Here is a 26,622-nt window from a genome sequence, read left to right as displayed (position 1 = left end):
CAATGCAAAGAAGTGCTCATTTGAATACTGAATTTTAAATACTAGTCGGAAAAGTTAAATTTCTCAAATCCGAAAATAAAAAGATGTGTGAGGATGAAACCAGAGGCTCGTGTTGTGAAATCATGCAAAACGCAGGGGACGTTTTTAATAGTTTGGGGCGAATAATAACGGTGAGTATAACGTACTGCTTGCACGGGAGGAAAATAAACAAAAAAACAGCGTCAAGGTTTCCACATCAAATGCTTTGAATAAGTCTAAGATTGTTTTTACATTTTTACATCTGCTTAACAATAAACTTAACTAGAAATACAGTTTAAAATTAAAATTATTTTAAATGGTTCTTGCCGGCCGTTTTGAAGCCTTGAATTAAATATTTTTGAAGATAACGGAACAAAACGTATCTTTCGATGCTTTTATGATCCTGATTTTTAAATTGAGATTTAAAAAATTTTAGATTCTTATGTATATCTCATTGCTAGCTATATTCCTAGTCATAGCTTTCCCAATTTTTCCCACTCTTACATGTTATGTTCAAATTTAATAAGTTATCGAGCGCGAGAATTCAATTATTACTTTTTTTTCAACTCGCACTTTAATAATTGTAATTATTCGTTCAATATTAGATACATTAGACTTAGATTACTTTCCCTGTAGAACCTGAAAAAAACAGAACGTGAAGGTTTAAACGTAGTGCAACTTAAAATAAATAACAAAACTCTAGATACGCAATTTATCATTACTGTGAGAAAAATTATGTACTAAACGTTTGATGCCTTTGCCAATGCCATACAGATAAGAAATTTTTGAGTGAAATCAAGTAGTTGCATGGATTCATTTATCATTTCCAATTCCATCCTGCATTCATGCTTTATCATTTTCAATTCCATCCTGCAGCCATGCTTTATCATTTCCTATTTCATCCTGCAGCCATTCTTTATCATTTCATATTCCATCCTACAGCCATGCTTTATCATTTTCAATTCCATCCTGCAGTCATGCTTTATCATTTCCTATTCCATCCTGCAGCCATTCTTTATCATTTCATATTTGGATAATTTAGAAACGTTTTTTTTCAATAATTTAACACGTTTTTTTTGATCTGATAACTGTAACCTTTGATATTTCAAACGTTAACTATTAGATCTAGCAGTATTTATAGTTTGAAATATCAAAGGTATACACTATCAGGTTACAAAGATAAAATGAAAAAAATAGAATTGAAAGCAAGTCTCCAGCTTTTCAAGGATAGATAAACAAATTAAAAAATGAATTAAAAATCAAGAATGAAAAGAAACGATAGTAAAATGATTTTTGGATAAGAGTATTTGTGTGGATGAGTAAATGTATGGATAGAAAAGATAGAAGAATGATTGTGTGGATGAGTAAATGTATGGATAGAAAAGATAGAAGAATGATTGTGTGGATGAGTAAATGAATGGATAGAAAAGATGGAATAATGATTGAGTGGATGAGTAAATGTATGGATAGAAAAGATGGAAGAATGATTGTGTGGATGAGTAAATGTATGGATAGAAAAGATGGGTTGTGTGGATGAGTAAATGTATGGATAGAAAATATGGAAGAATGATTGTGTGGATGAGTAAATGTATGGATAGAAAAGATGGAAGAATGATTGTGTGGATGAGTAAATGTATGGATAGAAAAGATGGGATAATGGTTGTGTGGATGAGTAAATGTATGGATAGAAAATATGGAAGAATGATTGTGTGGATGAGTAAATGAATGGATAGAAAAGATAGAAGGATGATTGTGTGGATGATTGTGTGGATGAGAGGATGGGTGGAGCATGAATTAATGAATTGATGAATAGATGGATGGCTGGATGGATTAGAGGCTGTTGGATTGGTGGCTGGAGGCTCTAAAACCTCTAGTCGGACACACCCCGGCCTCCGTCCTACCCTATCCTCTACACTCCTCTATTCATTTATACAATCTATATAATCAGCTAATTAGTCCCAACTAGTTTAATCAGTGTCGTTAGTGTAATAATCTTGTTTACAAAACAAACAGTGCAGTGTACTCTATATAAATAATCCAGTGTGATTCAATATCTTCCGGGCCCAACCCTGCTCAGTTTACAGCCAACCAGAGATTTAGTCCAGTTTTACCAGTCCCAACCATTGTTCAATCATCCTATCTTTTATAGACTTATCCTGGCTTATTCTTATTCATTCATCCTACAGTTCTTATCCAATCCATCCTATATTTTTTTTCATCCAATGAATCATTTTTCATCAAATACAAATTTGTTGTAAACAGCCCATCATTATTTCTGCTGTCCAACTCCTTTTTATTCGATATTTAACCATTCTTTCCAACTTTCATATTAATTCTGGCCAATCCATTTATAACAAATCTTCTATTAAGTTCTCAGCTAGACATTTTAAAAAAGAATTACATTTTTGTAACAAATGATATAATTTTCCGTTAAGAACTCGTATTAGTGCTAATAGTAATATTATATACATAATATATAAGAATCAATGATACTGATCCCTCTTAATCATTCGGTTTAATAAATAGAAATAAAATGAAATAATAACAACATTTAAACAATGGTGACAGAAACCGCCCCTGTCGTGAAAGTAAGTTTTCATCCCAACAACAAGAAGTGGTATTTCTAAAAATGTCCATAAGATTAAGATTACTTAAAAAATCAATGATAGTTAGGAAAGCTAAACACACAATCCCCCCGGGTCCCGGCCCACCCCTCAAACTGAAGCTATTAACAATAAATTCATCTAATTTTTCTTTTCCCCCCGTCCATACTTTTTAACCCGCCTCGCAATATATCTCTATATAGTAAAGCTCTTAACTCATATATATATATAAGTTAGCTATGTTGGCCAAACGGCTGGGGGTAACAGAGACAAAAATAATTCGATTTTTTCCTAAAATCAGTTTTTTTTATTTTCTCGTTCAACGCCGTTCACTTTAGCAAGTATACTTTATGGATATGTNTGCATAGGACTGAAAATTAGATTAAGGTTTTTCGGAAATATTCTACGTTAAATTAAGAAATGACCATTTTCAAACCAAACAAATGTTTGAAAAACTCTTAACTATATAAAGAATTCTAATTTGAAGACTATAAACAACAGTTTCGATGTCTCATCTAAAGAATTTCGTTTCTTTCTAGACAAAAAAACTCCCAATTATTTCTAACATGAAACCTTTTTTTTAGTCCGACGACAGCGCTTCGTTTCTGCGAGCAGCGCGAGGTGGAAATACTGAAAAGGTTTCTGAATATCTCAAGAACGGAACAGACATCAACACCTGTAACGCGGTAAGAAAATCATTGATTAATAAAATATTCGTTAGATCAAATCAAGGTTGTAATGCAAGGAAAGTTAATTGCAGTTGCGTATACTCTGTGTACATATTGAAACCAGTTCTCTGTGGGCGGAATTTGAAAACAAGAATAGAAGCATCAGTGTCCTATTAGTATCCGAGGAAGTTCAAAGCATTACATTTTGATAATTCACATAATAGTTTCCTATGACTAAAATATTTCATTGATTTTTTATGTGAAAGATGGATCCCATGTCAGGCTTCGACACCCGTCTTGTGTTTACATTACCCGCCTATAGACAGTACACTGCAGTACAAAAGATGCGTACACCTCTGAAATAACTTTCCTTACATTATAACCTTGGATCAAATAATCAAATAACAATCAGTCTAATAAATTTGATTTAAATTATTGAAGCTTTTCAATCGATAAAGCCTGAAACCTATTAATCTAACCTCGAATTGATCAACTCTTTGAAAACTTTTCCCGAAGTTTGATATAATGACAAGATAACTTTTGTTACAACTTATTTGATAACGTTTTTTTTCATTAATTTGTTATTATTACAGAATGGGTTGAACGCACTTCATCTCTCCTCTAAAGAGGGTCACGTGCATATAGTTCAAGATTTGCTCGCAAGGGGAGCAAAAATCGATGCTTCCACAAAAAAGGTAAATGCTTTTCTTATTAGAAGGGTTTTAAAAATGTGTAAAATGTTGGTTAACAATTTTTTTCTTTCAGGGAAATACTGCACTTCATATTGCAAGCTTGGCTGGTCAAGAAGAGGTAATTTTACGTTTTTCCATTTTTAAAATATTTTTTTTTATATTGGTCGTTTGAAAGTCCTTTCTTTTAGAAGATACAACTTTTACTGAATTTGAAATAGACATTTAACGTTAAAACATTTGTCATTGTTCTATTTTATAAATATAAAAAGTTTTAGATGGCAGCATTTTAAAATGAACTAAAGGAACTGAGTCCTAGACACAAGCCTTTTATTTTCTAATCCCTATATTTCTGCAACCTAATGGTGTGAATCTTTGATATTTCATTCTTGCATAATACATATTTTAAAATATCTAAGGTCTACGACATAGGGTTGCACATATCAGAGTTAGTGGTAAAACTCAATTCCTTTAATATTTATAGTAGAACTCTTTTCTTTTGCAGTACAAATGGGTTCATAGTATCCTTTAGTTGAAACTATTTAAACTAAAATTACCGGCTTCAATACAAAGAAGGCCTATGTTGGTTGTTGAAGATAGCATGCAATATCGGATACTATCAGGGGATATCATAATCCAATATCTTTACTTTAAATTAATAATTCAGTCTTACAGAAACTAGGACAACAGAATATCAAATATTTTATCCACAATAAATTTATAGTATTAAAACAAATAAACTTGTCAAACTTTGTTGATAAGAATTGAGTTTTTTTGCCACAAACTCAAGTTTTCTAAAACCTTTATCTGAGCAACTTGATTGTATAAAGTATAAACCCTTGATATTTCAAACTTATATTATTTTATTTAACAGAATTCTTAGTTTGCAATATCAAACGTCACGACATTGGGTTGGAAAGATCTAGGGATTAGAAAATCAGAGTTTGTGGCAAAGACTCAATTCCTTTATACGCATTATTGAATCCCAGTGGTGTACGGAATAGTTCTTCATATTACACTGTACAGCGCTTTTGCCTAGGTTGTGAAGATTCTAGTTGCTCATTCTGCCAGTGTGAATGTGCAGTCCCAGAATGGATTCACCCCGCTTTACATGGCCGCCCAGGAGAACCATGACGGGGTTGTCAGGTGAGAGTTGGCAATGTAGCTATGTTATAGTTTTTAAAAAAACACAAATATCCTATGCGTGCATATTTGAGTTTATATTATCAAAGACAGAAATTCTATGTTTATGTTTATTTGTTGTACTTAAATATTTTAGACTAGTACACACAATACATATAGATATTACTACCTTTGATTTTGTTGAATGCAAAATATTTTAATGTAAAAGGCTCAAATAAATATTAAAACTTATTATATTGAAAGCAGGAACGTAATTATACAGAGGCTGAGAACTGGGGAATATATATTTTCCAAATAAAGTCAAAGGATCGGAATAAAAATGAGGGATATAATTTTAGATTAAAGAGAAATGAGTCTCAACTTTTCATTAATAGATCTCTTGTGAGGAACTATAATTAAACGGATAAAACTTTTTTCAAAAAAAATAAAGTTTTAATTTTTTATTTTATTTTAAGGTTTCTTCTTGCGAGTGGGGCGAGCCAGTCCCTTGCTACTGAAGATGGGTTCACTCCATTGGCTGTTGCCCTTCAGCAAGGACATGATAAGGTGAACAAATAAAACATAAACTAAGTAAACATTCAGCAATTATTCTAGCAAACTGTTTATCTTTCTTCCTTTCTGTTGTTTGTTCTGTCACTCTTTTCGATAAAAATAGATAAAGGAAAATGAAAATATTCTTAGCGTAGCATTTTATTTAAAAAACTGACTTGTTATTATTTTGTTGGTTATTTACTTATAATATTTGTAGGTTGTCGCAGTTTTATTAGAGAACGATACTCGTGGCAAGGTTCGCCTACCTGCGCTCCATATTGCCGCGAAAAAAGACGACACTAAAGCTGCTGCGCTTCTGCTACAGAACGATCACAACCCTGATGTCACGAGCAAGAGTGGGTTTACACCACTCCATATTGCTTCCCACTACGGAAATGAAAACATTGCTGCTGTTTTGCTCCAAAGAGGAGCAGATGTTAACTATTCAGCAAAGGTAAAGCAAACTCTTCAACTTAATAAAAAGTCCTTATCAGTCTAAGTCGATAAGTAAAAAAAGAATTGCATATTGCATCAATAAAAGTTTAATGGAGTACTGTATCTTTAGATAGTTTGTTTTAAATCAATCACTGAGATATAGTTATTGATAGAAGGAAATTATCCGCTTTAGTGCATTCAACAATAAAACTAAAGGTTTATTGAAAAATCTATGAGCGCCTAATTCAATATTTCATTTCATAGGTTTAAGTTGTTATAAACTAATTGTTTATTTCTTTTTTATGGGTTTTGATGCTAATGAAACCATTATGGAACTATGACGGTCTATCAACAAAATTTATCTCTTTTGCAAAAACTTTTTTAAAAAAGATTTAAGGAAATAACTTTATTTCAGCACAACATCACTCCTCTCCACGTGGCTGCTAAATGGGGTAAATCCAACATGGTTTCCCTTCTGCTGGATAAAGGAGCAAACCTGGAGTCAAGAACAAGAGATGGTCTTACACCCCTTCATTGTGCTGCCAGGTAAGGTCGACTATGAAAACAAAATGAAACTATAATTACGGTTTCTAAACACAATATTGAATAACCTTGAAAAAATATATTTTTTAAATAAGAAATAACAGCATAGTACACTGAATAATGCACATATATTTACTAATCTCGTCTCAATCGTTTATTTATACTTATCCAGTATTTATTCCTTTCCAAACTATTCTTGTGCATCCATTACATTTCTGAGTTAACCCAACTTCATCATTCATCCATTTATTTTGATTCATAATTAAAATTTAAGACGAAGAATAGTTATTTTTAATGACAGGATTCTAAGCAATGCTTAAAGTTTTGATAAAATGTGAACAATTTGCCCAATATATGTTGTATATTATAGTATATACACTACAGGATAGGTTTCGATATGAATTCCACATATTATTACGATAACTAGGTATATGTAAGATACCAATTTACTTGATTTTAGTTGAGACTTAAGCTTAAAGGTTTTTACCATAGTATTTTTGTATTAAAAGTTAAAAAAAGAATATTTGTTAAAGATCTGGTCACGAGAATGTTGTTGATATGATGGTACAGCAAGGTGCTCCTATCTCAGCAAAAACAAAGAATGGTCTTGCACCTCTGCACATGTCGTCACAGGTAGTGTTTTTTTAAAAACAAATATTTCAATACATCCTCCAATCCCTTTATTAGTTAATTAATAAAATTGTTGACAAAAACTCTTATTTAGATTTTTAGTCGCCCAGCCTAAACAAAAATTATTGCTTCTAGTTTTCAAAAAAATTAAATATTTTGGTGAATTATCTGATTTTAAAATGATTGAACTAATTGAACTAGTTCAATGAAAATAAATGTAATTATTTATGTATTTATGTATGTGTGTTCAGGGTGATCATGTAGATGCTGCCCGAATCCTCCTTCATCACAAGGCCCCGGTGGATGAGGTTAGTACAGTTCCGGATCTTCCCCTCCCTCCATAACAACATTTTTCTCCTATTCGATTTCTCCCTCTTAAAATCTTTATTCAATTCACCCACTCCCAATCCTGCCAAAATACCACTTTTCTACTCCTAATTCCTCAACTTACCCTCTTTAAAATTCCTCACTTCCTCCCTCCTCATCCCAGCATAGAAATCATAGAAATAAGACCGGACCGACTTTAAAGGATTGGAATGCATTTGCCCTTGGTAGGACGTTACCAACACACTTTTTATCTGTGATATTTGAAACTTAGATTTTTTAATTCAACAGATTTCATAGTTTTAAATATCAAAGGTCTACGACAGCGGGTTGCAAAGATATATTGAATAGAAAATCAGAGTTTGTGACAAAAACTCAATTCCTTTCCTGGTATCATTCCTTCCTCATCAAAATAAGAAAACTCTACATTGACTGAATTCTAGGTTACGGTAGACTACTTGACTGCCCTTCACGTGGCGGCGCATTGCGGTCATGTGCGCGTGGCTAAGCTCCTCCTTGACCGGAAAGCGGATCCAAACAGCAGAGCGCTCAATGGTTTCACTCCACTCCATATTGCCTGCAAAAAGAACAGGATCAAGGTAAAAGAAAAAAGATGTTGTTAAACTTCTAATAAATTAATCTCAAAGTATTGATTTAAATCAAACAAATCAAAAGAAGATTTTAGATATTTATATAAGTACTAAGTATGTATTATTTATTTGCTCTTAGTGGTATTGTACGCTACTTATTGTTGTGGACTGTATCCTTGCTAAAGAACAGAGCAATGATTTATAATTGTTTTGCCCCAGGTTGTGGAGCTATTGCTGAAGTACGGAGCAAGTATTGAGGCAACAACTGAATCCGGCTTAACTCCTCTCCATGTTGCATCCTTTATGGGATGTATGAACATCGTTATATACCTCATACAGCACCAGGTAAAAAAATAATCACCTGTATACATCACAGCCGTTTAATATTCGCGAGTTTTTCCTTAACTGAGAATAGAAGTGTTATATGCATGACATGATTAATCAGGAGATTTTTAGCATAACGTTTTTTAATAGATTCCTCCAAAAATATTCATAAATTGGTATGGGCCATTCGTTTGACACATCACATTGAAACCTAGGGTAAACCATTTACATCTGACGAATATTTTGTTTCTAGGCTAGCCCTGACGAGGCAACTGTGCGCGGAGAGACACCTTTACATTTAGCAGCGCGCGCCAACCAGACGGATATCATCAGGATTCTCCTCAGGAATGGAGCTAAAGTTGACGCTACTGCCCGGGTAGGTTAAGATGTGTAGATTAAAATGTTCAAAAGAATTAGGAGTTAGTACTTTATAAATGTAATCTGTAATTTGCATAGTAAGAGGTAATTAGAAAAACTAGAAACAGTTTTATCCATCTTTAAAACATTGATGTTATGTCACAACATATCTCCCTGAATCAGATAATAGCGATGAAAACTTGTTAAACAAACTAATAATTTAATTGGTCAGAGTTTAAATTTAAATATATTTACTGGGGAAATTATCAAATAGAACCCGTACAAGTACTCTAATTCTATAGTTTAACACCGGATATACCCTGGACAGTTTTAGTTCTTTCTAATTTTCCAGGCACTAATTTATTTTCTTCATCTCTTCAGAGCCAGGTTGAAGATATATTACAACAGCAATTTTAATCAAGTAAATTAAATTTGATCACCATATTATGATATTTCTCATAATCTAGTCCGTGATTGTAAGTGACACTTCATGTAAAGAGGGGGGTGCTCGATTTACAACTGTACCCTTTAAAACTTTTGTCTGTTCATCGAGTACAGAGATCGCTGTGTTTAGATTTATCGAAAACCGCTTGGATTCCTGTAAAATCTGGCATAGCTTTTCTGTGAATATTTCATTCATTTATATTGATTCAGGAGCAACAGACCCCGCTTCACATTGCCTCCAGACTCGGGAACGTGGATATTGTTGTTCTTCTGCTTCAGAGTGGAGCTAAGGTTGGTATTTGATAACATGTGTAAAGTGGAGCTTAGGTTAGTATCTGATATAATATGTAAAGTACTATAGTGGAGCTAATGTTGGTGTCTGATATAATATGTAAAGTACTATAGTGGAGCTAAGGTTGGTATCTGATATAATATGTAAAGTACTAGAGTGGAGCTAAGGTTGGTATCTGATATAATATGTAAAGTACTAGAGTGGAGCTAAGGTTGGTATCTGATATAATATGTAAAGTACTAGAGTGGAGCTAAGGTTGGTATCTGATATAATATGTAAAGTACTAGAGTGGAGCTAAGNTCCGCCCATAAAACATGGTGGGGATTGTTAACGAGGATATTATGGGGAAAAATAAAAATATGATCCTACAATGTAGTTATTTTTTTTCTTTAAAATGTTCAAAGCATTACCATGAATGAAAAATCTTGATTAATTGTCAAAACTCTAGGTTGCATCTATCTTGTTGGAACATGGTGCCTCAATGTCCTCAACTACTAAAAAAGGATTCACTCCACTACATTTAGCGGCGAAATATGGAAATATTAAAGTTGCAAAGTTGCTGCTTGGAAAGGTAAGACAAAAAATTTGTTAGATGAGGACTTTTCCAAAAATTAGGAAATGAGTATTTTGTCTTTTATACTTCCTGGACTAAAGTTATAAAATTAAAACACTTTTTGATTAAGTATTCTCAAAAAAAGTTTTAAATTGGAAGTTGGAACACTTTATTCATGGATATATAGTAAATATTTCCATTTGTGTAATCTAGGAGACCGAGGTAGATGCCGAGGGGAAGAATGGTGTGACCCCCCTCCACGTGGCAGTCCACTACGACAACACAGCCCTCGCCCTGCTTCTCCTGGAGCGGGGTGCATCTCCTCATGCTGCTGCTAAGAACGGTTACACACCTCTTCATATATCCGCTAAGAAGAACCAGCTGGATATTGCCAGGTAAAAGACCCAAAATTATAATTATTTTCTATTTTTGTTAAAATCAAAGAAACTTCAAATTAAATATAAATAAATTTAATTCGGTTCTGACACTTTTTATTAGTTACTGTAGACTGAGGTGAGTAAATGTTTTAACATTTGTTTATATTTAAGAACCTTGCTCGAATATGGTGGAAAGGTGAACTCAGAGTCAAAGGCCGGGTTTACGCCTCTTCATTTGGCAGCTCAAGAAGGACATATTGAAATGGCGGAGCTGCTGGTCAAGGCGGAGGCGGAGGTTAACAACAAGGCAAAGAATGGATTGACTCCTCTCCATCTGTGTGCCCAGGAGGATAGGACAGAGGTTGCTAGGTTACTGGTAAGCCAGCCTCGTTTGTGTCAATTAATGTCGGGAGTAATTCATAGTTTGAACAGATACGTTAATTCATAGTTTGAACAGATACGTTAATTCATAGTTTGAACAGATACGTTAATTCATAGTTTGAACAGATAAAACCTATCGTTGTTATGTTTCAAAACATTATATTTTAACTTCTTATTATTCTTTCCTATACTCATTGATTTTTAACAGTTTTGCTTGGTTTTCCCTTGTAGCACACAAGGCTATGAAATTACTTAACAAATTAATTATTTTGTACAATCTCTATATTGTCTAAATTATCTGATCATAGCGTGGGATTCTAAACGAGCAAATTATTACTGATCATAAGGTTTTTAGAATAAGTAACGCTTGCCAAAACATATAAAAACATTTGGAAACATTTCCATCTGATCTGGGATAAAACTTGGAGGCCCTGAATCTAATAATCATCAAGTCATGAAAGGAATTGAGTCTTTACCACAAACTTAGGTTTTCTTATCCCAATATCTTTGCAATCTGATGATGTAAATTTTCGACATTTCAAACTTAGACTTTTTTATATAACAGTATTTACAGTTTGAAATATCGAAGGTCTACGAAGTCGGGTTTAAAAGAAGTAGGGATTAAACATTTGAGTTGTTGGCAAGAACTCATTAGCTGTGAATAGCGTTTGTTTCACATATTTAGTGTGGGAATTGTGTTTTATGTGTTTATTAATTATAAGGACTGGATAAAATGAAAATACAGCATAGAAATAATAAGTCAGTTATGCTGGCAGGATTTAATTAATGTTCCAGCAATCATTGCATGATTAAAATCGGCGTAAATCTTTTTGTTTGTTTTCACTTTTCACAAATAACATCACTGGACAGTGAGCAGTGCACACTTTTAAACTACAAATATTTTGAAAGATAAATATTCAAGAAGTTGTCAGTACTTCTCGGCAATAAGTTTGTTCTCTAGCTGAGAACAGTAGTTATTTTATGAATTTCTCCACAAAATTGGTAAACAAAAAGCGCACTCGCCACAAACTCTAATTTTCTAATCCCTATATCTTAAATATTTCAAATATATTAAGATGTATACATTATACTTCCAGCCACCTACCTCCCTTCCCTTGCCCCCTCGACATCTCTTTTGTGTTTTCTGAAGGATTAGGAAAGTTGCGGACATTTTCCGCAAGATGGATTCTACATCTTTTATTTTGTTCTTCATCGACCACTCCACCTTCCCACCCTCCAAAAACCTCCTTTCCACCCTCCACCCTACAGCAATGTTTTAATCTGGATATAGTCGCAACATTTAAATACATTCCATGAAGCTATCAAGTGGGGAAATTAGTGCCCACTTCTAACAATGAGTGTTAGAAATGGTCCAAGTGTTAGTTTTGGAACTAATGTCCCCTAAAGTTGCGGTTCACATTTATTTTTAGAATTTAAATACCAGAATGTATACACTACACGACATTACGTCACCAGTTTCAGCATACTACGAAAAACACTAAAAATCGATTTTTGCAAATTTAATAAAAATATTTTCCACCATTCCAACTAACATGCAATGCCGACAACGAACTGATCTTATTTTTTTTTTTTACAAGATCTATGTAAATATCGTAGAAATATAAATTCAATTAACATTATATGCTTGGAAAAATTGATACTTTGGGAAAGAATATCTGTACATAACAAATGACATTTTTGCAACATTATATTAAAACGCTTGCCAGAACTGACTAGAATGGATTTGGCATTGATGAGAATTGAATTATCTGTGTTCTAGGTTGACTCTGGAGCTGAATGTGACAATGAGACCAGAGCAGGATACACTCCTCTTCATGTTGCTGCTCACTTCGGGCAGATCAACATGGTCCGGTACCTTCTCAGCCAGGGAGTTCGTGTAGATGTTCAAAATGAACTTGGATACACACCTCTTCATCAGGTATACTTTTCATCTAGTTTCATTGAATATGATTCATTAGTACAAACTAGATATTTGAAATTTAATTATGATTATTAACGTACAAGGTAACTCAAAACTAAGTGATTTTTTTCTGTTCAGAAACGTTATTCTATAAAGATTTTGATGTTGATAAAAATACATTTTATTTGGAAAATTTATTTATTTTGTTTATTTATCGTTTAGAGTTTAATGCATATATGTCATCTGACTGCTGAACTAATAAATCTAAACTTTAGAGCAATATTTCTCGTTCAAATTTTAAATAAAACAGATTCAAAAATTATATTATGATATCATCTGTTTATTGCAATTTTAACTTAAAAATATCGGGGATTTTGCCGTTTAAAAAAAGTTAAGCCAGGATCCAAAGTAAAGCAATCATGGGAATAACAGAGGTAAATGATGAAAAAGAGATATTTTTTCACAGGAAGTTTCAAAATTCGAATATTTTTCTATCACTTGCACTTTGTACAATTTAAGATTGTTTTAATCCAAAAATTTCCCCCAGGCTTTTGAATGGATAGTTTGAGTATCTGAATAAGTTCGTGCTAATCTAATATTTCTGATGTTTAGGCCGCCCAACAAGGACACAGTCAGATTGTGAACCTACTTCTGGAATCCAACGCTTCACCGAACCAGATTTCAAACGTAAGACTTAGATTAAAATATCGTTTATCATGTTCGTTCGATTTAAAATGATAATCATATTCCTGTAATATAGGTCTTTGTTATGTAAATGTCAAGTTTTTAAGCGCTACTTAATATAACAAAACTTGAAAAGTGAGGATTTTATTTGGAAAGGAATTGAGTTTTAGCCACAAATTCTGATTTTCAAATCGCTTTATCTTTGCAACCTGACGGTGTTGAACTTAAATAATTAATAGTTTGAAATATCTAAGGTCTCTGACATTAAAATACAAAGATATAGGGATAAGAAAATCAGAGTTTGTGACAAAAACTCAACTCCTTAAATGAGGTATTTTTACGCATCTTCATTCTTATACGTGTACATATGTCGTCTCGATATGTGTTATTACTGAAGAACCAAACGGGAGAGAATATGTTTTATTACTGAAGAACCAAACGGGAGAGAATATGTTTTATTACTGAAGAACCAAACGGGAGAGAATATGTTTTATTACTGAAGAACCAAACAGGAGAGAATATGTTTTATTACTGAAGAACCAAACAGGAGAGCATATGTTTTATTACTGAAGAACCAAACGGGAGAGAATATGTTTTATTACTGAAGAACCAAACGAGAGAGAATATGTTTTATTACTGAAGAACCAAACGGGAGAGCATATGTTTTATTACTGAAGAACCAAACGGGAGAGAATATGTTTTATTACTGAAGAACCAAACGGGAGAGAATATGTTTTATTACTGAAGAACCAAACGGGAGAGAATATGTTTTATTACTGAAGAACCAAACGGGAGAGCATAATTTGTAAACAATGTTATGTTACTGATAATAATTTTTTCAACAGAATCCGACTACATTCATAAGAACATAAGAAAATAAATCAATCGGAAAAAGAAAAGAGGTATATGTACGTATAAGTATATATGTACATATCCGACGTATAAGTATATATGTACATATCCAAGTAAGTTTATGTTCAAAACAAAATATATTTTGATTGTTTAAATTTTCACAAAATGCGCAGCTTCTCAAAGATAACTTTTACATAAAAAGCGCGCTGGTTCGACTAAGAATTTATTTGAATTAGATATTCGTTTAGAATGGTCAGACTGCACTGAGTATTGCCCAGAAGCTGGGATATATCTCAGTAGTGGAGACTTTAAAGGTTGTCACAGATGAGGTAGGAATACCTACCTTCTTAACTATCTACTTACATCTACCTACCCACCTACATACCTTCTTAACTACCTACTTACATCTACCTACCCACCTACCTACCTTCCTAACTACCTACTTACATTTACCTACCCACCTATTTAACCACATATCTACCTTCCTAACTACCTATACTTACATCTACCTACCCACCTATTTAACCACATATCTACCTTTCTAACTACCTACTTACATCTACCTACCCACCTATTCAACCACCTTTCTACCTTCCTAACTACCTACTTACATTTACCTACCCACCTACCTGCCTATTAAACTACATAACTAATTACCTACCCACCTACCTGCCTATTAGACTACATAACTAATTACCTAACTACATACCTGCCTATTAAACTACATAACTAATTACCTAACTACATACCTGCCTATTAAACTACATAACTAATTACCTAACTACCAATCTACCCTATTTATCTAACCACCCAACTATCTACCTATCTACCATACAAGCTACTGATCTGTGTTGTCTAGGTTGTAACAACAACTACAACAACAACTGTAGAAGAGAAGTATAGAGTCCTGGCTCCTGAGTCTATGCAGGAAACATTCATGTCGGATTCTGAGGATGAAGGCGGTAAGTAAATCAGTTAACTAGAAATACAGTAAATAAGTCATCCAGTAAATTAGTAATCCAGTAAATTAGTAAATGCAGTAATTCAAGAATTTAGTTATGAATCCAGTAAACCAATAAACCAGTAAGAGAGTAAATAAGGAAACACAATCGAAAACTAAATCGAACCAAGAAAACCACGGAATAAATGAGATACAGTGTTAACAAAATCTCAAAACAAAGCAGTGTAGCCTAAGTTGTTACTACTGACGTTACTTTTATTTGATAAGAACTTACAAAGTGTGCAGAAACAGAGAAAATATATTTAACTTTGTAAAATTTCTGGATAGTTTTACCTCTAAAGGAAAACCTAAAAAAGGGGAAAATGTATTTTTAATAAAGTGTTATATGTAAGTACATATTGTGCACTATGCAGGGTATATGGGTGAAGAATGTCTGAATGACAGAAAGATATATCTACCCCATTTTGAGCAGAGTATAGTGGAACCTAGTAAGATATCAATAATGGCTGCTCACGCTTTGTCAAACCCTTATTTTTGTAAAGAAGTTTAGTAAACTACTTTATAGCGAATTTGGGTTTCACTTAAGCTTGCTTTTATTCTACACTTGGCAGGCAGGCATTCACCGCGTAAATAAAGAGAGCTTTTGTATATATTTCTTGCTGATTTTTTTTCTTCAAAACTTAAAAGTTTTGCTGAAGTTCCGAGGAAAAAAATATTCCAGTTATAAAGAAAAGGAATTATAATCCTTTCTCAATTCTTCATGCTTATTATCCTTAAAAGTTAAAATTTAGAATTTATTTTCAAAATTTAAATCCTCCAACCCTAATTATTGCACTGCAAATAAACCATTTTTTAAAGTTTTATATAAATCAATATGTTTAATAAGACAAATGATTAAACACCATTGTCTAGTCCACGCTTTTGCTTCTTACCTTACTGATGCAGCTGATTAATAGTATATTACTGTACGTGTCTTACCACAGCGTTATAAATTTCTATACTCTATTTACAATTAACATTGAATTTTTTTACACATTCTCAAATTTTCTAATCCCTATATTTGTACTACCTGGTGGTGCAACCGTTGATATTTAAGATTTAGATTATCTCATCTAACTTAAAAGTTTGAAATATCTAAGGTCTACGTCATTGGGCTGCAAAGTTATAATAATTATTAAACCAGAGTTTGTGATAAAGATTCAATTCTGTTATAGTGCCGCTTCTTTAAAAAGATAGTTTGGGTACTTAATTTTCCATTGAAGCTTAAAGGCAGAAATTGTATCATAAAAATTGAATTTCGCTTTCGAGTAAAATCAGGGTCGCAAATTATCCTTCTTAGAAACAGGAGTTAAATGACACCTTTGCACAGAATCTGTAAAAATTTAATTATTACAAAACTGAATGCCTGAAAGTTTGGTTGATACACTATGGCAAAGAATTTATAGAGCAAAATGAATTAAGCTGTTCGTTTTTGGAATGAATCAAATAAAAAATATTAAAGACCAAACCTAGATACAAATTGTTGACAGCATTCTTTGAAAACTTGAGTTTGGATTTTAGAAGAAATTAAATACATAAATATTAGATCTGTTGGTTTAGCTTAAATCAACTTAGTCAGACGCCCTGAATTTCTTGTTCTCAAATATATGTATGTATGTATATTATATATATATATATATCAGGAATATCAGGAAAAAGATCTGAAAACTCCCCCATTTTGGGGAACCCAGACCGCCATCGGGTGATATTCCTGAAATAGTAAAATATAAATAGTACAATATAAATAGTCAGGAATATCAGGAAAAAGATCTGAAAACTCCCCCATTTTGGGGAACCCAGACCGCCATCGGGTGGACACCCGGCCCCCCAGGCCATCCGGAGATGAGGTATTACCCGGGGGCAGGCAGAACCGAAGTCCAGAAGTATATATATATATATATAATACTAATAAATCTGGAAAGTTAGCATTGTAAACCCTAGAATATTGTGTGGTATAGAACTAGAAATTGAACAGGTTTACATTCACAAAATATTATTTCAAACACATTAAATATTTACTTTTAAAAATAGTAAAATATAAAACGGAAGTATGTGACATGTCTGCCAGTGCTAAATCTAGTTAAAAAAAATACAAATCGAATGGGGAAAGCTAAAGAAATTAGGGAATTTGAGGAAAATCATTGACATTTATGTTAACTATATTTATTTATTTTTAACTGAATAGAAAAAAGTTTTTGTAAATATTAAAATTGTTAAACCGATCCCTTTGAAACGCGTACTAGATTTTCTTGCATAAAATAGTTATGATTCAGAAGAATCTCTGCATAATCAAAATTAGAGATTTAAAATATCCAATCAATACAGTAATTTGTTGGTTTTGTACCAGCCCATCATCTCCGAATGAATACGCTAAACTTCAGATTTATCAGTGAGCACTCAGTGCACTTTGTCGTGATGCTCGTTAACTTTTATATTGTTGGTTATACAATACATGATGGGATTTTGTCAAGGTTAAAATAAATTTTATTTATAATTTACATTAAGCTGAGCCCCCGCCACTACCCTCCGGCCATGTTGTATTGAATATATGATGAATGAATGTAGGTATAATATTTGTCCTTGTTCCAACACCACTCATGTAAATCTGTGCCTCCGTATTCAATATATTCAAATACCCTTAAACATCCTTCTTCACCCCGCCCCAAGGCGAGCTAGAATTCGTGATAACGATGCAAGCATTAAGGATTAAATAGATTAGTTTAAAAAAGTGCTTTCTACAGATTTAGACAATTTTTTTTGACCTTTTATTTTTTAATTCGACAATAGCGAATGCAATAAGAATTGTAAAATGATATATGCCTAATATTCCTCTGAAGGCGGTGGTGGGTTTGATTAATGTTAACAATAACTTGGAGTGCTGGATTTAAATAATTCTATAATTCGTTTGATTTATTGCAAGAAATTTCTTACAACCCCAAAGGATACATTTATCTTCACTCTTTCAACCAATAAATGTTTTTTTTCTTTTTTTTCTGGGGGGGGGATAGAATTAACAAATATCAACTTGTGTTAAAATTAAGGAAATGAAAAAAGTTTTGAAAAAAATCGCAAGATATGGATTAGAAAACTAGAGTTTAAGGTTGCAAATTGTGCTATACTGTCATAAAAAATCTTTACAGAAATATCTGAATATGAATTCAGTTAGCATGATAGTCCAAGTTTAAAATCTCAAAGGTTTTCGTTATCAGGTTGCAAAGATATAGGTTAGAAAAAGTTTATGACGAAACACCAGATAAAGATCATATTTACGCCAAAGCAACCTGAAGAAAATTTAGTTTTTAAATTGAACTTTGCTTTGCTCACGTGGTCTCAGTTTATTTTTGATAAATGTTTAGGATATTTTGCCCACATGTGTTTACATTTATTTATAAAATCTAATACTAAAATGGCAGCTTGTTGAGAACCTTGAATTAGTTTAAACACCCATTTAAATTGTGCAATCTGCATAGTCTTAAGTTTGTATACATTTTCTAAATTTTAACAGATTTAAATTCTGGAAAAGTTTCGAAAAGTGAAAAATTCTTTTCTCTTTAAGACATTTAAAAGGGCGGGGTTTTGTTCAAAACGCCGGTATTTACTCGGAACACGTACGTCGTTTTGGAAATTGTAAGATTCTGTAATGAAGATCGAATTTTGATGGAGACAAATATTTGAAATTTTGATCATTCATAAACCTTCCCTGGGGTCCCTAGATGTCCCACAAAAAATTTGGGCCCGATCGGATTCGGTTCAGCCGTTTTGACGTTTATTGGATACAAACAAACAAACAGACAAACAAACAGACAAGCCAAATTTATATATAGATATAAAATGTATGTTTACAACCCTATATATAATTATACAATATACATAATTTAAAGAACCCACTTGTGAAATATACTTTTATGACTTAAACTAAAGAATAATATTGTGAAAACTGGAAGTACAGGTGGAAATTATCTTATTGTTTTTTTACATTTAGTACCAATAATTATCAATCTTTTCCTATTTGCACCCCCTCCCCCTCCCGCATCCCTGCCCTTCTCTGCTATGCAATGTGTATATGCCTGACACACCGGCTACTCAGGGGCAGGGCACAGTTCAGTTTACGTTTGCAAGCCAGTCTAGGCATACAGGCAGGCAAGCAGAAAACTTGTTTTTTACTTGTGCAATATTTTACACATAGTAGAAGATGTGATCCCAAGTACTTGATAGACATTAGACAATTTCACAAATTCTTAATCTTATAAAACCAATAAATCTTTGCATGCACTTGCCACATCCTTACGAATTGACAATTCGTTTGACATTGACAATACGATAATGTTCAAATAAACAATCTGCTGAAACAAATTATTTTCCAATTAGGCAATAATGCATAGTCGTAGAGACTATGCATTATTTTAAATTACGATAAAGGACAATTTTTTTAAAAGAGAATTTTCAAGGGTTTAATAGTTATTTAACTGAGATATTTTTGAGTAAATTTTTAGTAAAAAAACAATTTATCAATGTCCCCATCTGCACAGTGCACCAGTCAATCTAGTTTTTCATCAAATTAAAGAATTTCAGAAAAAATATTTACATATGATAGTGACATGTGATCTTCAATTGAAATAATTCAAAATGATTTTAAAGTGAAAATATCAGAATCTGTTTCATAGGATTTAGTTTTAAGGTATTTTTTTAAGTCGAAAAAATAGCAAAATAGAAAAAAAATTAAATCAATTTTAACTTGATTTGAAGCATGCATCGGCATAAGGAGGTTTTAATTTCAAGGTCTAATGTTTTTAAATATTGCTTGAACTCTAAATTCGAATACATTGAAAATTATAAAAGTGTTGAATTTGATATCTGTTTATCAAGTAGATATATAATAATATATAATCATATTCAATCATATTCAATATTCTTTATTCTATTGTATTATCTATATTATATGTATATAATATTTAATATCTATAAATCTATTTGTTATATAAAAAATATAATGTGTTTGTTCACGATGACTCGAATTTATTGTTCATAACAGACTTCTTTCCTGTTTATTCATTTCATTCATAATATTCACACTTTTTAAATCTGAATTATAATTATTTTTATTTTAAAAATCATTTTAAAGCATCGGGGCGTTTAAACGACATTGAGATATAGACAACTCTGAACCTTAGTCATCCCATTTTTGGACAGCCTCGACTTAGTGTTGCAACGCCTTGGTATTTGGTTTTACCTCACCAACTCACTTTTACTTTTTGTAGCCCTAGATATATAAAAATAAAACGCGCTTGTTTCTAGTTTTAAAGGAATAATTGGTAAATACTGCTTGATTTTTGTGTCAGAGCAGAGCATGCACATCTTTATTTGCAGTGACGATGAATTTGCAATTTTCATAGGTGCAATAAGGCTAGGTTTAAAGCGTTCTCTCTCTATATATATATATATATTTATGTATTTAATTCATGAATACAAACTGGGCTTGGCGCTTACTCAATCATGGGTTAGAAGGTTCGGAAAGGTTTAAGGGGCTTATACTGATATATCAACTGAGAGTTCAGTCTAGTAAACAGTGTTAAACACGAAACCTTCTTAGAATTTTCTTCTTTATTGACTGACCTTGTAGATTTATTGATCAGAATTCTACTGTTTTCATCAAATTTTTTCTTTTTTCTTTATTATATTTAATTAATCAGTACTATTACAAGAGCTTGAACAAAAGATTTGTTATATCGATTCCTATTTACAATACATGTAAATATCAAAGATTTTCCTGTTTTTTAGAAAATATATCTTAATTATTCTTTGTTAGAAACCTGGTCAGAATATTAATGAATGTGGGGTTTACGAACAGTGGAAACTTTGTTTTATGAGCAAGTCAAAAATGTTACATATACTAAGAAAAATATCGAACAATCGTTGTAAGATTTAAGAGTCTTATCTTAATTGCTTAGGTTATACAGCTTAAAATCCAGGGATGCAGATTTGAAACTTGAATTAGAATGGGAAAAATGTCATTTTCCTCAAAATCACGTTTTCCAATTGACATATTTTGATTTAAACTTCAAGTTGAATTCAATTTGATTTTGACTATTACAAATCTGCAATTGACCTAAAATTAAGAGAAAAACGATGGTTAGAACTTCAGTAGAAATTATCTGCTGAATCAGGATTTCAAGCAAGTTTGGGGATTAATAGGAGTCCGATATATTTCAGGAGGTTGATAAATACCACTGTACCAGGGGATTAATAGGAGTCCGATATATTTCAGGAGGTTGATAAATACCACTGTACCAGGGGATTAATAGGAGTCCGATATATTTCAGGAGGTTGATAAATACCACTGTACCAGGGGATTAATAGGAATCCGATATATTTCAGGAGGTTGATAAATACCACTGTACCAGGGGATTAATAGGAGTCCGATATATTTCAGGAGGTTGATAAATACCACTGTACCAATCCTATTTAGATATGTATTTCATGAGAGACATGGAATATTTTCAAACAAATCTCTGTTTTGAGAACGCCCTGTATGTTTTATGACCTACTAAACCGAACTAATTATCTTCATCCTGTCACAGTATTTCATCGGAAACTTTTTTACATGCACACATGTCGGGTGGAATATTGTTCGATCTTTGTAAAATACATAAAAACATTTATATTATTTACCTTTACCTAGTTAGATATTCTTTAAACTTTGGTTTTGACATTTTCAAAGTTTAAAAACATTTAAACATGGCATTTTATGACATGGTATCAAAAGACTAGTCACGACTACTTTATATACCTATCAGCTATCTGACTTAGTAGGGTATAAATAGATAGATCCATGTTCAGTATTTATATATAAAAAAGCATTTGCTATTAATCAGACTAATAAGTCCTTATTTTAATTTTTTTGCACATATTTATTTATCTAAATAACTGGTATTTATCCAGGACTAAAGAAATCTAGTATTTATCTGAGTAAACCGATCTGTATTGTAGGAGAGGAGAACCCCCAGGACCACACCTACAAGTATCTGACCAGCGAGGAGATGAAGGGGCTGGGGGATGATTCAATGCAGATCGATGTTACCAACGACGAGAAGGAGAAGAAGGAGTCAATGAACAGGTAAGCTACAAAAGAGGAAACAGAAATTGAGAGAGAAAATAAATAGGTGCTAGAGAAAGCAAATAATTAAAAAAGGAAGAGAGAAAGTAAAAAATAGAAGAACATCTGGATTTAATGAAGAAAACATTTTGAGAAAATTAGTTGTCTAAGTATACTCTGAGAATTTTAAGCTGTTTGAGTAGCTGTGTTTAATTTCAGGGTTGCGGAACTAAGTATAGAAAAGAAAATCTTGGAGTTGGAGAAGAGTCGAGATTATAATCTTGAAGCTGAAATCTTAATCAACAATGATCAGACGGATAATATTGAGATACCAACCAAACCTCCTGTCAGTGCAGGGTAAGCTTTTACAGATTTTACAGACCATAACCCCCCCCCCCCCCCCCCCCCCCCCTCCTTCTCTCTGTTTGTACGCAGTGCATTCTCCATTCTTTTGTACGTACTTCACATTCTATTGTTGGTTGCTAAAGAATGTAAACTTGATAAAGGATCACTAAGTAAACAATAAATTTTAAATTTTGATAAATTAAAAAAGTTGAACACCTTTTTTTAATCAGTTTATTTGATTTCTTCTTCCAACAAAATACCAGGGAAGAGCTTGACATTTTGCATTGCATTGAACTGATTAATGGTCACAGGTCTGATGATTAAATATATTCAAAGGCATGGAAGCAGAAAGAAATTGGGTTAAAAATAAAATTTGATATCATTATTAATCCACATGTTTCATTACATGGCTGACATGGTGCCTAGAAAACTAGTTCTGTGCTTGTTATTTAGTATATAAATATTCTAAGACAAAACTAAATGTTCATTGTTCTATGTCTAGATTAGGTTATGTGTATTGCCATTTTTTCACAAACACTTAACGTCAATCAAATTAATGAATTTGTGAGTAAAAAAATGTAAGCAGTTTGTGCTTGCATTTTATTAAAAATCATTTGCAAAAATCTTATCTTTTAAACATAATGAAATCTAAAAATCAATAACGGTTTCTCTAGTCTGCATGCCCTTTGGAATTTGTTGTATTTTTAATGGGAGAATTAAGTTATTGCTTGCCCGGCTTTGAAACTACTTTTACGAAATGACATCATGATTCTTGGAGTATGTATAATAAATATAAAAACATGGATTTAAGATCGTTAATGGGATCAAAAATGGTTAGGTCCCAAGGGCATTGTGTAACATGGGACTGCTGAATGAATTGAACATAGTTTAATGCCCCTTGTCCTAGTGCCAGCAAGATATGAAAAAGTTTTAAAAAATATCTGAATTATGGACAAAAACGAAATTGAATGCAACTTAAAGAAAATGAACGTATCTTGCCTTATATTTGGTTTATGTGGGACAATCCACTAAGAAATAAATAAGACAGGGTTTAAATACAAGGCTCAGCAATATAGATTAAACTGACTTAGCAAAGTTAAAATATACAACTTTTGACCTGTGGATTGTAATGTATTATGGAATGGTACTATGTGACTGTAAAATGTATGAATGAGGAATCGAATGATTTGCTAGTCTGCATCTCTAGCTTAACAATATGTCTTCAAACACTTCAGTTTATACTAATAGTTGGTTGCTGAAGGGGGCTTGGTATTTATACAGAGGTTTGGTCCTGAACATTGGTAAACAATGAATAAAGCAGGAGGATATTTGCAAATAATGTGTTTTTTTAGTAAAAATCTGTTCCGCTTTGAAATATTTATGCAAACTTCGCTTATTCGTGATTTATCCAAAACTTACAGCAATTTTTCTTTTTTCTTTTTTTTCTACTGGTATATTTCTATAATCGACCGGTCTGTAAGTAAACCCCATAAATATTTAGGGTTAAGGGCGCGCATTCATTTGCTAGTGTTGCAACCAGTGTAGGGAACCAAAGTACTACCTCCTCTATGTGGCGTGAAAGGTTTGGTTCGACTCCGTTGATTGCCTTGATTTCCTCGATTTCGTGTTCACTGATCAATCACCCCTTCCCCCATTTGTGGACTTTCCACCTTTCTATACTAACATGTTTGATTACTAACACATTCAATTTTTTACAGGAAACTCACTTGGAAATCGTAAGTACACTAATTTGTGCATGTCTGATATCATTATTTTTGTATTTAGATACTTATTTATACCTTAAATGATATGTTTTTATTAATGGGTAACTTTTTTAAGGGACACTGCCATGGAAAATGGTGAACTAATATTTAAACCTGAGTTTGCTCTGAACTCTTAAGTTAGATTTTCATTAAGATTTAGATTCAACAATGATTAGTTATTATGCTGCTTTAAAGTTTGGGATTAGTTAATGCATTAATATGCCAAACCTGTTTCCAGAAATGTTGGGCTTGTTTAAAATTCAATGAGTAAAAAAGTTAATGGCTTGAATACAACGCAACTTTTGCTATTTCTGTTCTGAAAAATGATCTCATACTGAAATAACAAAATCGTTTTATGATTGTTTTATTTGCCGTGTTGTAGTAGAGTTGTTATACTAGATTTAAATACAAAATACAAAGTATTTTTTTATTTATGAAACGACTTTTTTTTTGGGTACGTTATAAATACTATAACTTTCCTTGTTTCGTTATTTAAAGGTTTAAGGTTTAAGGACATCTATATTGTAGTTTACCCCTTAGATACGTGTTTGTAGTTCAGAAATAAACCTACAGTATTGAATTATTTTGCCAAATAAAAATTTTATGAACTAAAAAGTTTTGTAAAATGTCCTCAAATATTTTCATATTTGATAAAAGAATACTCTTGGTTTATCATCCTAAAATCTCAATCCATCATATTTTATCTACAATAGTATCTTTTCCAGGTTCCTGGTTAGCTTCATGGTCGATGCACGTGGAGGAGCAATGCGCGGTTGCCGTCACTCCGGTGTGCGCGTTATAATACCTCCAAGGAAGGCGCCGATGCCTATGAGGGTAACATGCAGGTAAATGAAGAAGATTTTTATAAACTGAACCTTGTTAGACTTATCATTATCAAATCTTATAATATTTTTTGAGCTGAAAAATTTTAGAAAAAGATATCCTTAATCCCGATTACTTAATCTGAGTATCCAATGGACACACTTTTGATTTTCTTCTTAAACCGTTCTTTCTTGTATATTAGATTCATTAGATTCCGCCAATATTTTTCATTTTAGTTTTGTCTAATGTCTATCGTCTAAAGTCATACTGACTTTTCATTTACTTACTAAATAGCTAGCTTGTTAACAAGCTCCTGAAGTTAATAGTGTAGTGTGCAATTCAGAGGCCAATAGTAAAAAAGTTATGCATTCATGCATCTGAGGTTATATTTAGTGAATAGCGAGAAGTAGATGAACCAGTTACGGATAGTTGAGCTAACCATACATTGTATATTAAAACTGTAGAAGGTGTTTAGGGATCTTTTAAATGTTTTTATGTCAAGGTAGACACTCGAGCTACGCTTCATAAATATTGACAGGGATCAATAGATAATAATCTAAATTGAAAAATTGGATAGGATGAAAAGGGGAAATATGTATAGTAATCATGTGTAGAAAAAATAATATGGATTGTAGTAGGTTAGAGTGAATTTCTATATAAATTTTCTGGTGATCTGGTTTTCCTATGGAGTCACAAATTACGTTGTACAGAAAGAGATGTGAGTTAAAGGATTGTTCATATATTTTAAAGTTAATATAGAACACACTGTGTTGATAGTTGGTAAATATTTGAGGCGAATTATATAATTATATAATATAGGTACTTGAAGAAGGATAAGCTAGTCCATCCTCCTCCTCTAAACGAAGGAGAAGCTCTAGCCAGCAGAATACTGGAGCTAGGACCAGCAAAAGCAAACTTCCTTGGACCAGTCATAATAGAGGTTAGCGATCTTCTATTCTTATTAAACCAATTTTCCAAATTTTTGCAAGAATGTGACGTTTTGATAAAACCGAAGCTTTGATATTTATCCTTATTTTGATATATTTTCATTAATTTGATCTAATTAATGAATCTTGTGTTCAGGTTCCCCACTTTGCCTCCCTGCGAGGGCGGGAGCGTGAGATAATTATTCTAAGAAGTGATGATGGAGAGAAATGGCGTGAACACTCTCTTGAAGCTACAGAAGAGGCTGTACAGGAGGTTCTTCAGGAAAGCTTCGATGGAGAAGGTAAATTTAATT

General features: G+C 32.5%; 2 protein-coding genes across 24 annotated transcripts in view; both read left to right on the top strand.

Moving 5' to 3' along the window:
- The first annotated feature begins 2,523 nt into the window (after positions 1-2,523).
- Positions 2,524-9,602, top strand: LOC111696980 (ankyrin-3). The gene is made up of 14 exons (XM_023466827.1): positions 2,524-2,606; positions 3,206-3,307; positions 3,883-3,984; positions 4,055-4,099; positions 5,018-5,124; positions 5,577-5,667; positions 5,870-6,106; positions 6,503-6,633; positions 7,164-7,263; positions 7,512-7,568; positions 8,028-8,183; positions 8,394-8,519; positions 8,752-8,874; positions 9,510-9,602. Exons 1-14 carry the CDS (start codon positions 2,577-2,579, stop codon positions 9,600-9,602), a joined length of 1,500 nt encoding a protein of 499 aa, XP_023322595.1. The 5' UTR covers positions 2,524-2,576.
- Positions 9,603-10,043: 441 nt separating this feature from the next.
- The window catches only part of LOC111696970 (uncharacterized), a 59,841-nt gene continuing 43,262 nt past the window's right edge, over positions 10,044-26,622 (top strand). For 16 of the 23 annotated variants that reach the window (XM_023466803.1, XM_023466801.1, XM_023466806.1 and 13 more), the window contains exons 1-14: positions 10,044-10,162; positions 10,358-10,539; positions 10,693-10,897; positions 12,683-12,841; positions 13,436-13,510; positions 14,608-14,688; positions 15,219-15,321; positions 15,734-15,808; positions 22,347-22,473; positions 22,672-22,809; positions 24,299-24,379; positions 25,286-25,405; positions 26,202-26,322; positions 26,466-26,610. In XM_023466803.1, the coding sequence (XP_023322571.1) occupies positions 10,073-10,162; positions 10,358-10,539; positions 10,693-10,897; positions 12,683-12,841; positions 13,436-13,510; positions 14,608-14,688; positions 15,219-15,321; positions 15,734-15,808; positions 22,347-22,473; positions 22,672-22,809; positions 24,299-24,379; positions 25,286-25,405; positions 26,202-26,322; positions 26,466-26,610 (1,702 nt within the window). In that variant the 5' untranslated portion in view covers positions 10,044-10,072. Of the gene's footprint in view, positions 10,163-10,357; positions 10,540-10,692; positions 10,898-12,682; positions 12,842-13,435; positions 13,511-14,607; positions 14,689-15,218; positions 15,322-15,733; positions 15,809-19,929; positions 20,038-22,346; positions 22,474-22,671; positions 22,810-24,053; positions 24,099-24,298; positions 24,380-24,515; positions 24,534-25,285; positions 25,406-26,201; positions 26,323-26,465; positions 26,611-26,622 lie in introns of those variants that run through there. The other 7 variants (XM_023466802.1, XM_023466798.1, XM_023466799.1 and 4 more) reach the window with 6 other exon arrangements.

The sequence above is a fragment of the Eurytemora carolleeae genome, unplaced genomic scaffold, assembly GCF_000591075.1.
Source record: "Eurytemora carolleeae unplaced genomic scaffold, Eaff_2.0 scaffold35, whole genome shotgun sequence".
NCBI classification, from domain to species: Eukaryota; Metazoa; Arthropoda; class Copepoda; order Calanoida; family Temoridae; genus Eurytemora; species Eurytemora carolleeae.
Note: the sequence above shows the minus strand (reverse complement) of the source record. Positions and strands in the feature narration are given on the sequence as shown.

Coding starts and splice junctions, on each gene's coding strand:
- LOC111696980 (XM_023466827.1), top strand. CDS start 2,577: ATGGTGACAGAAACCGCCCCTGTCGTGAAA. Junction 5,668..5,869: donor TTCAGCAAGGACATGATAAG/GTGAACAAATAA, acceptor TAATATTTGTAG/GTTGTCGCAGTTTTATTAGA. Junction 7,264..7,511: donor CTCTGCACATGTCGTCACAG/GTAGTGTTTTTT, acceptor ATGTGTGTTCAG/GGTGATCATGTAGATGCTGC.